Here is a 14,202-nt window from a genome sequence, read left to right as displayed (position 1 = left end):
CCACAACCATCACCACCACCATCATCATCATTGCCACCACTTCTATCCATCACCATTAACACCACCACTACATTACCACCACCATTGCCATCATCATTGGTTCTGATGATATAACTAATTTGTAGGGCAATTTTGGGCCAGGCCTAGGGTGGTCACCTTAGTACAAGCTGAGCTGAATTTTGGGGGACCGGATCTCTTATATATGAAGAGTGGATGAAAAGTGAAAGTGATAAGGAAAGTGAGCTAAGGTGGCTGGGGGTACGGGGAAAAGATGCGGTTTGGTTCAGCTAGGTACATTGCATAGACAGTGGTGATAGATAGTGGTAATGGTGGTGTGGATGGAGGTGGCGGAAATGGTGATGGATGGTGGTGGTGTTAATAGTGATGATGGTTGTGGCAATGGTCATGATAACAATCCTCTCAAAAGAAAAATAATGATAATATATAAGCAACAAAAAAAGGTAAGGTATGTCAATAATGAGGTACCATGCGAATAACACAGACCTTAACTTTTACATGCAAAATTGTTCATGTTAGATCTTTTAGACAAATTTTCACGGAAATCAAAATTTTAACATTCTAATATCGCGTCATAACAAACTGGTCATCAGATTGGAAATACATACTAATTGCACCTATAGGGGCATAATCCACTTTTTTTAGTACAATCGCAAGGGTCGGATCAACATGAACCCTGATCTAACCCACCTTATAGGGGTTTGATACTGAGATATGTTGACTGATCAATGACCTAATAAAGCCTTGTGTAAAAGAGTGCTCTCTCTCTCTCTCTCTCTCTCTCTCTCCAACACCAAGTTTACAAGCATTTCAACTCAGGTTTATTATATAGAAATTATCAAATATTCATGCCAAAAGCCTTCCTACTGGCATCGACACCAGAGGCAAACAAATAAAAAAATGAACAAAAAACGTATTACAAAAACTGTGGTTCTCAATGAATGCATGGATTTGGGCCTCACTGGTTGTGAGGAAATTCATCTGGCGCCTTCGCTTTGCCACGGATCATGTCGCTGAAACTGCCTCTCATAATCCGTCTGAGCCTTGTGTCATCAGCCACAGCAGGCTGAGGCTGGGCAACTGGTTCTGATATTTCCCCTGTTTCTTTCTTCCCCAGAAGTCCGCTCTCAGCAAACAAGCTGCTTACGGAGGAGGCAATGCCAAGATGTGCACCCATGACCTTACTAATGGCATCAAATGTTCCGCCTGATCTTTCCTTAATTATGACCTCCAGAGCTTCCTTATGCGCAGGATCCAGCGCATCAGAGTCTTTCAACAAGTTATGTACAACAGGCAAAAAAAGCTCTTTCACGCTAGTTGCTGGAAGATCTGCACACAAGAAATTCAGTGGCATCGGACTTAATTCCCACAAAACAATACTCAATACTTTAGAAAACCATTTTCCATAATTCATCTCTCCATACATTAAAACCCTTTAACCATAATTTACCTCTTCAAAATTACACTCTCAAAGCAAAAAGTATACCTCATCAGCATCAATGTCTTAACCCATTTTGTTTGCACATTATATTCAACAAAAGAAAAGAAAAGAAAAGAAAAGTGTAATTTCTTGTAAGAAATTGAAAATATTGGTCAACTTGAATTTATCACTAAAATTACCATGTTATTTTTGTGAAAAATAACCTTTTACAAAAGACACTTTTTTCAAAATTTGTTCCCTTACCATTTAATAAATGCATAGATTTTCCCAGAAACTCAAAATTCTTAGTCACGCTTGAAAACCCCATGAAACACCATCACATGAGAAGGTAGAAACTTTTATATGAAGAAAATGGTGTTTAGTAAATGAGTGAATGAATTTTCATTGGTGAGAAAGACTGCATGTTTATGATGAAAGTTTTCCGTACCCCTCCACCCCTTGTGTAAATGTTCCAAACGCCACTTCCCACATGGCTAAAACATGCCTCAGTCTTGGAGGATTACACCAATAAATAGAAAGACGTGCCTTAATGGTTAAAGGTGACTAGTTTTTCCCCTGAGAGGGATTTTAATGGTGGAAGGAGAGGCCAGTCACCATTGTAATGGTCTGCTCTTGTCAATTACTTAAAGCTTTTCACCATAGTAATACAAATTCTAACAGATTTTGGTAAGGCGATGCTCCATAGTTGAACGAGAGTTGAAGAATCCATAATAAAAAAAAGAACCATTATCACTAATATCATATAGCAATGTACCTGTAGCATCCAAAGCACGGATTGATTCACAGAAAGCATCAGCTCTTTCACGGTGGTGTCTCAAATCAATTCCATGAGTTGGCAAAGAAGTAAGACGGAAAATCTTAGACAAAAGATGTGACAAAATGTCAAGGAAACATAAAGTAACAAAGAAGACAATTCTCAGCAATACGATAACACTTCAGCACAACAGGAGATGTGCACAAATGTCAAAGAAATAGGCAAACCACATTTAGCAGGATTGTGAAAGAAAACATATATAAAAATTGATGAGATTAAGGATATAATCCCTTAGTTTGTCAGATGCATGAGGTATCGCTACCACCAATGCTCGGATAACAGCAAGAGTGGCTTCATGAGACCCATCTTCCAAAAAGGCATCCATCTGAACTCGTATCTTGTCAACAATCTGCAAAGATGCGAAGGTACAAGTCTACAATGCTCAAAAACTTGTTTCAATAACTATCAACAAGAAATTGGATAATGAAGATGTACCATGTCACTCTTGAAATGCTGGGCAACAAATCCAAAAGCTTCTACACTGGCATACTTTACATCCAGATTAGGATCAGAGCCAAGTGTTACAAGAGCAGGCAGCACATGAGACGAAGCAATTTTCACATCAATGTATGGTACCTACATAGGGAAACAATATGATTGCATATGGAAATAGGAGATCATTCAGATCAATAATCACTTCAATAGTTGCACGCACCAGCACTTTCAACTGGTTTGCTGCACCAATCTTCATTGTGACATTGGGACTAACTACCATTTCCCATAATATATTGAAGATGATCCCTTGATGTTCTTTAAATGTACTACATAGATAAAGAATCACATGAGCCATAAATGCAGACACACGTGCACACACAGACATACAAATTCAAGGAAGAAAATCTCATCAGGCACGAACGTGGGCACATACACAAGTGCACAAAGATGGACAAAGAAAATGCAAGCCCTCATGCAACACGACTACACATTGATGTTCCTTAAGACCACGGGTGAACTGAGTAACAAGTGCACAAACATGGACAAAGAAAATGCCAGCCCTCATGCAACATGACTACACATTGATGTACACATTCCAACAAGTTCTAGTCCTTAAGACCATGGGTGAACTGAGTAACAAGTGCATCAGATGGACGTGTCAAAGAAAAATGTCATACTAGGAAAAACTGCTAACCATACAAAAGATCACATGATAAGAAACAAATCAACGAGAGGATGGTAACAAGAACCAACCAAAGGAATCGGACTGCATTGAGAAGCTCATAACTATAATAAGGTGTCCTAGAACTTTCTCGTTCTGCATTTTGGACCAAAAGCTTTCTGAGGTATTCTGCAAGCTGTTCATGTCTTCCAGGAGAACCAAGTATACCCGTCAAAAGAAGAGGAAGGACACATGCAACAGCAAGTTTCTCAGCCACATCAATTTTAGGTTGCAAGCCTGGAACTAAAAACATTTATCATACAGCTGTGAAACAGGCAAAAACACATTTTGATGACAAATTCATCACCTTTTATTCTTGATTGCAGAGCAAATGGAAAAAATTTAAAGTCAGCAACATCCCCTGCTGCTAGTAAGAAAAGAGGCAACATAATGTGATCTGCATACTGATCACCAAATAGTTCGCAAACAGACCAAAGAAACTGCAAATGTTGATGAATTAGTTAGATATTCAGAAGGCCTTTTATCAACCCATTGCAATGCGATCAACAACCAAAAGATGTGGAACTAGAACATACCTTAGCTATACGGTTCCTGAGTTTGTCTTCCTTAGGAGGTAACAAGCATGATAGCTGGATTAGTCCAGGGAAACAGTCAATGTGCAACCAATCAAACGCAGGCCATTCAATATATTCCCTATTAATTCCAACTCAGAATCAGTCAGGGAGAATATAATCAAGTTGGGAACTCAACAACATCTACAACTGATCCTAGGAGCAAGCTGAAATATGCAACTCAAGTCATAATTGAGACAATGACATTACCCTGCATACAGCTTAAGTAAAGAGCTGCAAAAAAAGGATTTGCCCTCATCAGTGTTTGCAAGAGAGTCAGTATAATTGGAAAACGGACAGCTCACAATTGCTTTGTGATGCACAAGAGGAAGCAACTCCATTAGCATCCGAAGCAAAACATCAATATTCCAGCACTCACGTTCACCCAAAACTCGGAAATGAGAATCCACAGAGGCTTCAACCCTTGATAATTGCGGGCACCGCTGATAAAATATGAGTGGCATGAGATTTCTGGTGAAATAAAAATTTGAGAGTCCATACACATAAGCACTATTAGATATACAATTACCTGAGCTGAGACCAAGATATGAGAAAGTAAAACTCGTAGAATATGGTCCAGTTTGTTTCCCCATCTTATGATAGCAGGAACTAGCTCTTTTAGTGAAGTTTCAACAACAGCTCCCGCAGGATCACATACTAATTGGAACATCAACTCCTCCACCTGTGTACCAAAATTTTTTTGACTTGGACAAAAAAAGGAAATGGAAAGAAAGAAGAATGACATAGTATTATGACATGAGAAAGTCTCTGTGCCATCCCTAAACCATGTCTTTCACCCTGTTCTAGAGCTTACATTGCAGGCAATCTCAGTTTTCTGCTCCATGTTTGCCTCTGAGCATATTTAGTGAGGCTGACCTTGAAATATTTCTCCATATCCGGGAAGAGAGGAATCAGCAACGCCAAGTTATGAGCAGCAGCTTCTCGCACGACAATGGCAGAATCCTCAACCAGCTGTTGTATGATTGATAAAATGAGTGATGCACGGATTTCAGGTCTCACAAATTCTGCCAGCTCTCCACATGATTGCGCAACGAGCAGCCTACGCTCCTCATACATGTGATTAATCTACAGGCCAACAGAACACTGTATAAGCATGCAACTCACAGCCATTTTCTGATATCAAGTTATTTAGAGCTTGCAGATTCATGCATGGCAGGGAACCTGTTCCCAACACTGTGGTAGCAACTCCAACTCAGTTCTCGTCTCACCAACATTCTTAGCTAGATTGACACAGGCCTGAGAAAAACAGAAAAGTAACCAAAACAATGTGTGCTACTAGAGAGAAAAGTCGAGGACCAACATAAACATGAGTAAAATATTAAAATACTGACATCCATTATAATTCTCCTCTGTTGTTCATCTGGTTTTTTAATTAAATTAAACAATGTGTGTGTTAAAGAATCTCGTGTGTTGCTATCTGGATGTCGTTCAATAGCACACATTATAAGTGGAAGAAGCTCCTGCACAATACAAAGAGAAGGAAAAATCAGCAATCAGCAGAGTGCAAAATTATTAGAAAAACTTAAGGCAACACGTAAGCAAACCTCTCGATGATTTATGAGTACATAAGGAACAATTTTTGGCAAAGCATCTGAAAGGACCTGTATGGTTTCCAAACCCTGCGGAACAAGCATCAACACTTACGATCTTTAGCCGAAGAAGTTCAGATTGCAGAATAAAAGATTTACACTGATCTTAAAAGATTTAAAAGAATTTGATAAGCATTACCATCTTCCCAGAACATTTTTCTCCCTTAAGACTGTTTGACTTAACATGATGGTTCCCCTCTTTAAAAGGAGTTTCAGGACTATTTTTATTATCAATGACTCCAACAAGGCCTATGTAACCATTAGAAGAGCCTAGCACTTCATTGTTTAGATCCTTATAATCTTCATGCCTAATATCCAATGGGTTTTGACATGCAGCATCCCCTGTATCTGAATTTCCAGCTATTACATCCGCAGCATGAGATACAATTACTTTATCTTCATGTATTTCAACCACTTCCACTTCTGCCTGTTCAACTACACTTTGTGGACCAACAGAATCACCACGGCTTCTGGTAATGGCACCATTCTCTTTCAATTTTTCTATTTCCATCTGTAATGATTTTATATCTGATTTGTAGCTTTCCACAGATCTGTCTGCATTAATCCACCCACTATTAGCTCGAAATCCTTCTATGTGCATTTTCAATGAAGTGATTTCAGCTCTGCAATCATTAAGGTCCTTTCTATCAACCTCCAGTGACTTTTTCAGCTCTTGTATCTGCCAAGTAAGATGCATTCATTTTCTATCAGCAGCAGGAAATTTTCAAATAGACAAGAAACTAGGTTGACATCATTTTTGGATAAATTTAACTTGTTATTCACTATTTCCCTAATCTTAACCATATTCCAATCATCTCTTTCCTTTTCGGTACTTCTCCATGCCTTTCGTGTAAAAATAAAGGGCAAAAAAATGGAAAAAGGAAATTGAAAGAAGTTCCCCATGTGAAAAATAGCCAATTGTTGTGACTAATAACAAGTAAATGCCTACCAATTTTTCTCGGTCTTTGATTTCCTTTTGCAAGGATTCCACTGACTTGCTTAACGAAACTATTTGACCATCAGACAGCCCCTTCGCTCTCATCAAAGAATCCTTCTCCTTCATCAGCATCTCATTTTCTCTTAATAACGTTTCATTTTCCCAGAGAATTGACATTCTTTCCTGAATCAAGCAAAGGCAAGCAGCCACTCAACAATAGCCACACATGAAGCTTCAATTCTCAAAAGATTATCTGGATCCAGCAACCCTTTAATGGATACATGTAGAAGAAAGAAATATCATGCAAAACTTACCTAAAACCACATTCACAAGTCCAATGCTTATTTCTTTCGTGTTGACCTCTTTTATTTTCAGAAACCCAGAATATATAGAAAAAACTATATAACTAAATGCATAATAAAATTTCAGGATATTAACAAATTTACCCTGATAATGGCATACCGGGGATATGCATTTTTACAACAACCAAAAACATAGATAAAGAATGAGTGCCTTGTTTGCATTTTCTTTAACTGTTTTTCACCTGGTACATGTAGATATTAATCTTGAAATTCCCTCCAACAATTTATAATACATGAACAGATTCACTAGCAAAACGTCCCTCTTCTTTGTGTATCAATCTGAGAAAACTTCAAACAGCATTTCAAAGGAAACTACAGTGTCAACCCAGCTTTTGATTTAAGTTTACATGCAAAATTTTCTTTCAAAAAGAGAAACAAAAGACTACTGGTATACATTTCCTTAGCAATGAAATTAATCATAAGGGTGTGTGTGTGGGTGCACCCACTTATCCAGATAAACAGAATAAGCTGGGAAATCACATTATCATCTATAATAGAAGATCCCACTTTCCCCCATTCATCTGGATAAGTGGTTGCATCCAAACACCGCCCAAAAGTATGTGGCAATACACATGAAAAGAAAGGAATTAGTAGCAATATTTTAACAAATGGATATTTAACAAGAACTTGATTCCATTTCCCTGATATTTTCCTGATAATTCCAACATTTGGATATTCTAAAGACCCCCTGATAATTCCAACATTTGTAAACCAACACACAAAACAAATTCTTGGGAACTCTTCTTGAATATCTCACAAAGATGAATTGATATTTTAAAAAATAAGTGACACACACACACACACACACACACACACACACACACACACACACACACACACACACACACACACATATATATATATATATATATATATGGGAAAAGTCAAACTAGCTTTGACTCACTCCCAATGGCTAGAATTCTAGCTGTTGGGAGCTCTCTCTCCTATTTGAGGCCTTTCCCCTTCTTTTCTCCTCTTTTCTTCTCTATATATATGGGAGGGTGTATGCCTTCGTAAAGTGAGAGAGGGAAGGGTAGTATTAGGGTTTTGTATTGTTTTTTTCGTTGAGTGCATTGTAGTGAGGCTTGAATGTAATTTTATTTTTATATTTCTTTTAATGTCCATTATGAATAAAATTATTTTTTTACATTTTGATATGTCTTTTAATTCTTAAGTTTTGTATAATGTTTTGAGTCTTGGAGTTCATTGGAATTTGCACCATTTCGTGACATGGTATCAGAGCGAGGCATCGATCTTGAAAAGGATTCGTATTGGTAAATGAAATGGATTCAAAGGTTTTGCAGTCTGGTATGTATCCTTGGCTTCTTGGCTTTTATATGTATGGTAAGTTCTAAAAAGAAGTGTTAAAAATAAATATTTTGTGTGAAGTATGTAAAAAATTGTGATGTTTGATGTCTTAGACTATGGATATGTTAGACTATGGATATGTGTAGTGTAAAACTATATTTTGCATATATTTTTACACACTTATTTCATTTGATAAAAAATATTTACTTTTGTATTGTTCCTTATTGTGTATCCTCTTGTGGGATTTGTGATTGTGTTCGTTTAAAATACCTCTTTTTTGTTCCCTTTGTGGGTATTGTGAGTGTGTTCTTTAGAGAACACCTTTGTAGTTAAGTTGAATATATGTTTTCTTATAATATTATGTGTTTTGGAAAAATACTAAAATCTATCTATATTTCTTGACATATGTATGGACTATCTTTGAAATTTTTATGATGTGATCAAGCATAATCCTTTATCGTGATCTATTTTTAATATGGTTTTCTTTAATGTGTTATTTCATATATATTTGAGCAATATTGCTCTATTAAGTAAAGATTATTTTCAAATGACATGCGATGGATTAAGATTTTCTTTTTTATATGCCTTAATTATTGAAAGGCATAAACTTGACTTGTTATCGTATAAAATGTGTTTAGCTTTTGAGATTTCTCTCTTGCATATTGATATTCTTGGGAATCTCCAATTTGATTGTCTTCAATTGCTTCATAATAGACTTATAATTTAGCTCTAACTTCTTAAGTCATATGTGTTCTAGTCTCTTTAATGAGATTTATTGATCTTTTGTATAAGATTTGCTTAGTGCACTTGGTTCGCATTAGCAGACTTACGATCTTTTGTGAGATTCTCAAACTTCATAATTTCACCACCTCTACGAAGAGTACCTATGTTAGTATGTTAGGCATGACTCGTTATTTGCTTATTCAAGATTATGAAAATTGTTATAAGACATCTTGTATTGCATCAATTGACACTTGATGTGCATATGATTGCACTATATACATTCAAAATTTATATCTACTATTATTAGGATTTGATTTGATACTTTATTTTTTAAATCGGTTCTTATTTATGAACTCACTTATTTGAAAATTGATTTTCGTGAGTATTTATAACCTTCTTATGGCATTTGTATTATCGATCACAGACTTTTATATGATGCATCATTCTTCTTGACCTTGTTATTGTTGAATCAGAGATGTTTGTTGGGGTGAGTTGTGTGCACTTCGTTTTATATCATTTTAGATTGTTAGCTTGTAGTTTGACTCTAACTGACAGTTATGAGATCTCTAATTGTGAGTGTGTTGTATCACTCCTTTATTCATTGGCCATTGACTTTATTATGGATGTTTTTAATTATGTGTATCTGTGATGACTATCTATTTTTTGAAACCATAGTGTTTCGAAATGTGATCCAAATTGATACTTTTTAAATTGCAAAAGTGTTTCCATTACAAGCTTTCTTACCTCGGGTGCCTTCTCTTTTTATGCCTCTTATCTAAGTATCATTATATGTAGATAAGAGATGTTGATTCACACTTTTGTTTGTAGTTTTTAGTCCATTGTTGGCTTTGTACTCTTTCTCTAGTAGCTGATAAACTTGTTTTAAGTGTCATTATATATAGACAAGAGATGTTAATTCACACCTTCGTGTGTGGTTTTTAGCTTTGTGCTCTTGCTCTAGTAGCTGATACACTTGATTTTGAGTGTCACTATATATAGACAAAGAAACATTTATTCACACTTTCATGTGTAATTTTTAGCCCATTGTTGGCTTTGTGCTCTTGTTCTAGTCGCTGATACACTCATTTCAAGTGTCATTATATGTAGACAAGATGTGTTTATACACACCTTCATGTGTGTGTTTGGCCCTTTAGTGGCATGTTGTTTATGCTCTTAGTCTAGTCACTGATACACTAGATATTTGAGGTTTGGAGGACTAGGAGGTGATTGCTTATGATGGTTAAACCGATGCTCTAATTTACTCATTCAAGTGTTTGAGAATTTTTTCAAAATTAGCAAACTCATCTTCTCTTCTATGAGAAATGATTGATTAAAATAATTTCATGCATCTTGCATTGCATTATTAAAGTTTGCAAAATATCATTTCTTGATGTTATGGGATTTTTTAAATTTGTCATCTTCCGCAAATTGGTTTTGACTTGCTTATATCATTCCCTTTGTCATGTAGGATCTTTTAAATTCTTTAATGAATCTTTTAAATTTTTTTACTAATTGTTCCTCCTTGTATGGAAAAATATGTATCGATAAAATTCATGCATTTCATTGATAACATATATATATATATATATGTGTATATTTGGTCCTTACTTAAAATCACTCTAGGATGGATGAGTGAATTATGCTTTTAATTGATTATTGTGGTATGCATAAATTTAATTAACTCATCTTTGATAAAAGTTGTTATCTTTTCATTTGTTGTTTCATGTGCATGATTCACATAATTATATGCATAAAGTTCATTAGCTCTTTCTAAAGATTTTGAGTTCTCTAAATAAAGATTCTATGTTATTTTCATGCCTTTGTGCATTTGTGATCTATTGAATTGTTGTGCCTTTGTGCACACTTGTTCCAAGTGTTCTTCTTGTGCCTTTGTGCACACTTCACAATTGAGAACTTAGTGTTCTTGTGCATATAGTCTCTTTGAAGACGTCCTTACAATTGCACTCCATTGTGAGTATTTCATTGTGCCTTTGTGCACTTAGCCTCTTTGTGATTCTTGTGGGTTAACCAAGTCATTTTTGGACTTGATTTTATTGAAGATATTTTCACATTAAAGTCATTTTTTGAACTTGATGTTCTTTTAGTCTTGAAGACATTTTCACATGGTGCATATTCAATGCTTCTTAAGCATTTTTGTCATAAATAAAGATTTACTTATTTTTATTGTGCTCTTCCACTTATACCCTTTTATGGGTTTTTGTTTGAAGTGTCTTTAATAAACATTCTTTTGAGAAATTTGTGTGCTTTTTGGAAGACCACCATTTCATTTAAAAAAAATTATGCATAATTGTTTATCTCTTGTTAATGAATTATATGTCCTTTAAATAATCAAATCTTCTTATGATCAATGTTATGGTTTCTTGAATTTTAATATTTAATGATTCAAAAAGTTGTTAATATTTTGTTCAAACCATTTTATTCTTGCTTTATAGTATATTGTTTTGCAACTCTTGGGCTAGAATATTGTTCTTTGTGTTCTTGGAGTCTTTTTTTGGTTCGTTCGTTCTTTTCAGTATCTTTAAGAAGTGATACCGTCGATACATTATGGAGATAACCAATGAAGGTTCTTGGGGATGATCACCAATAAAGGCATTCTAAACACTTATATTTGCAAAGAATTTCCGAGATGCCATAAAGATGGAGATTTTCCTTAAAGACTTGGACTTCTTCCTAAGATTCGTTTTGTTTTTCCAAACTTTCGAGATAACATTCTCCATCAAGTTTGAGGGGGAGTGTTAAAAATATATATACATAAGTATATATATACATGTATATATATATATATATATATAAATATGTAATTCATTTGTAATACCTGATAGGGATATTTTTGTTTTTTTATATAGTTGTTTATAGAAACAACTATTTATTTTTTAGGTTATTTTACGTTTTCATTTTTTGTATTTTTCCTTTTTTACTCCCTTTTTGGAACACGCATTGGGGGTCCCAACATCTCTATGGGGAGCCCCCAATGGCTCTCGCTTTTCCTCCTTTTTGTTGTATAAATAGGGGTCATTCCCCCTTGTATTTGTATGCCTTTGAATGCCCATTCCAATAAATATTCCATTATTTCTCATGCTTGTGTAGCCTTTTTAGGCTTTCATATTGTCCTGTTGTGGACTTATTGTTTGAATGCCAATATTGTTTGTCCATTATTGGACTTTGTGAATGCTTGAGCATTCTTGGGTTACATTTTTGTCTATTTATTTATATATATATATATGGTACGGAATGTTGGGCTACCAAGAGACATCATATTCAAAAAATGAGTGTAGCTGAGATGTGTATGCTTAGATGGATGTGTGGAAATACAATAAAAGATAAGATTCGAAACGAGGAGATACGTAAGAAGGTAGGCGTTGCATCCATTGAAAATAAGATGAGAGAAAATCGTTTACGGTGGTTTGGATATATTCGGCGAAGGCCTAATGATGCTCCAGTTAGAAGGATGGAGAAATGGGAAAATATATTAGTTAAAAGAGGTCGGGGTAGGCCTAAGAAGACTTGGATGAAGATGATAGGAAAGGATATGAATGCTTTGAACCTCACCGAGGACATGGCATTGGATAAAAATGATTGGAAGAGAAGGATTCATGTGGAAGACCCAGAATGATTTTCTTTTTTGGTTCATATCGCCGACCCCAATTGTTTTGGGATGAAGGCGTAGTTGTTGTTGTTGTATATATAATATATATGGAAGAAGTCAAACTAGCTTTAACTTACTCCCAACGGCTAAAACTCTAGCCGTTGGGAGTTAGTCAAACTCTCTCCCATTTGAGGCCTTTCCCCCCTCTTTTCTCTTTTCTCTTTTCTCTTTTCTCTTTTCTTCTCTATAAATATGGGAGGGTGTGTGAAGTGAGAGAGTGATGGGTAGTATTAGGGTTTTGTATTGTTTTTTTCGTTGAGTGCATTCTAATGAAGCTTGAATGTAATTTTATTTTTTGTATTTCTTTTAATGTCCATTATGAATAAAATTATCTTTTTACATTTTGATGTGTCTTTTAATTCTTAAGTTTTGTATAATGTTTCAAGTCTTGGAGATCATCTTGGAGTTCATTGGAATTCGCACCATTTCGTGACATATATCATACTCACAAATATCAATATCGGATATAGCTCGGCAAGGCAATATATAGAAAAGAAATAAAAAGAAGTAAAAGGTAACTGATAATATCATGATATTAATGCAATAATATAGTGACATATATAAATTTATAATATTTTCAAAATATTTCCTATATCTCTGACTATGATATATATATATATGCACCGAGTATTTCCTGAGATTTATCCCACTTCTCTAGAAGTACCCATGTTACATAGGCTGCGATAGAAGGGATGAGAAAAAATCATATATGGGAAGATAAACAGCTGGAGTGGTTTCCCAGCAAGATTCCTTGTAATTTTAACTTGTAGGGATCTGCCTCAACCCAGCTTGACAATAAAAAAGAAAAAGGACATATCATAAATAAATGGCAGGAAAATCATATTTAATGTAAGGAATGAATACCTCAGCAGCCTCAGTGGTGGACGAGAGATACTGATAATAATAACGGCGCAGAGAATCATTCACAGAAACTGGTGTGTTCGGCCAGACATCAAGGTCTTGATCCTTAACCTGAAAGGTCCAAATGGAAAAAAGACATCACTTGAGACACAATACACAGGAAAAACTTCAGCACATTCAACGGTCAGTAAAGATAATAATGAGTAACAATCCAGTACCACAAAGTGGTCGAGAAGTGGGATAAAAATTCACTGATTTGACATAAAAGATACAGCTTAAATAAGCAATATCTATTTCAAGTTCTTGTTGAATTATTCAGAACATCACAACTAAAAATTCTGGAAAGGAAGTTGTACCAGTAGCATGAAACAGTTTCCCACTGCCTTAATCATTTAATATCTTCAGAGAACACTTCAAATTTTACAATGCACTCATGCAGCTTCTTGTTGCATCACCTTCATCTAATAATATTTTGACATTCTAGAATAAAATAGACAATTTCCTGGTCACTTAATCCATGCCGCTTTCGGTGATGATATAATTATACATGGACAAATTAAAACCTTTCCTGATTTGTCCATTCATTGCAACTAATCAGAAGTCAATATGTCCTAATATAGTCAGAATTAGTCAACTTTCCATGTTTTCAAGCAACATTCCCTTTGATGGAGATAAACTAGTCATACATACATTTGGTAAAACAAGATCAATTTGCATAGATTCAGGTTGACTG

General features: G+C 35.2%; 1 protein-coding gene across 1 annotated transcript in view; it reads right to left on the bottom strand.

Moving 5' to 3' along the window:
• Positions 1-816: 816 nt before the first annotated feature.
• LOC149832106 (uncharacterized) overlaps positions 817-14,202 on the bottom strand; it is a 31,734-nt gene continuing 18,348 nt past the window's right edge. Inside the window, exons 4-20 of the mRNA XM_090014324.1 lie at positions 13,473-13,580; positions 6,561-6,731; positions 5,751-6,290; positions 5,567-5,641; positions 5,354-5,482; positions 5,184-5,258; positions 4,878-5,087; positions 4,531-4,683; positions 4,212-4,444; positions 3,966-4,083; positions 3,737-3,869; positions 3,462-3,666; positions 2,929-3,034; positions 2,709-2,849; positions 2,499-2,622; positions 2,214-2,330; positions 817-1,347 (exon numbers count right to left, since the gene is read on the bottom strand). Coding sequence (XP_089870450.1) covers positions 977-1,347; positions 2,214-2,330; positions 2,499-2,622; positions 2,709-2,849; positions 2,929-3,034; positions 3,462-3,666; positions 3,737-3,869; positions 3,966-4,083; positions 4,212-4,444; positions 4,531-4,683; positions 4,878-5,087; positions 5,184-5,258; positions 5,354-5,482; positions 5,567-5,641; positions 5,751-6,290; positions 6,561-6,731; positions 13,473-13,580 — 3,009 coding nt within the window. The 3' untranslated portion in view covers positions 817-976. The remainder of the gene's footprint in view (positions 1,348-2,213; positions 2,331-2,498; positions 2,623-2,708; positions 2,850-2,928; positions 3,035-3,461; positions 3,667-3,736; positions 3,870-3,965; positions 4,084-4,211; positions 4,445-4,530; positions 4,684-4,877; positions 5,088-5,183; positions 5,259-5,353; positions 5,483-5,566; positions 5,642-5,750; positions 6,291-6,560; positions 6,732-13,472; positions 13,581-14,202) is intronic.

This window comes from Nuphar pumila, chromosome 7 (assembly GCF_984573655.1).
Source record: "Nuphar pumila chromosome 7, dmNupPumi1.hap1.1, whole genome shotgun sequence".
In the NCBI taxonomy this organism is placed as follows: Eukaryota; Viridiplantae; Streptophyta; class Magnoliopsida; order Nymphaeales; family Nymphaeaceae; genus Nuphar; species Nuphar pumila.
This window is presented reverse-complemented; position numbering and strand designations above follow the sequence as displayed.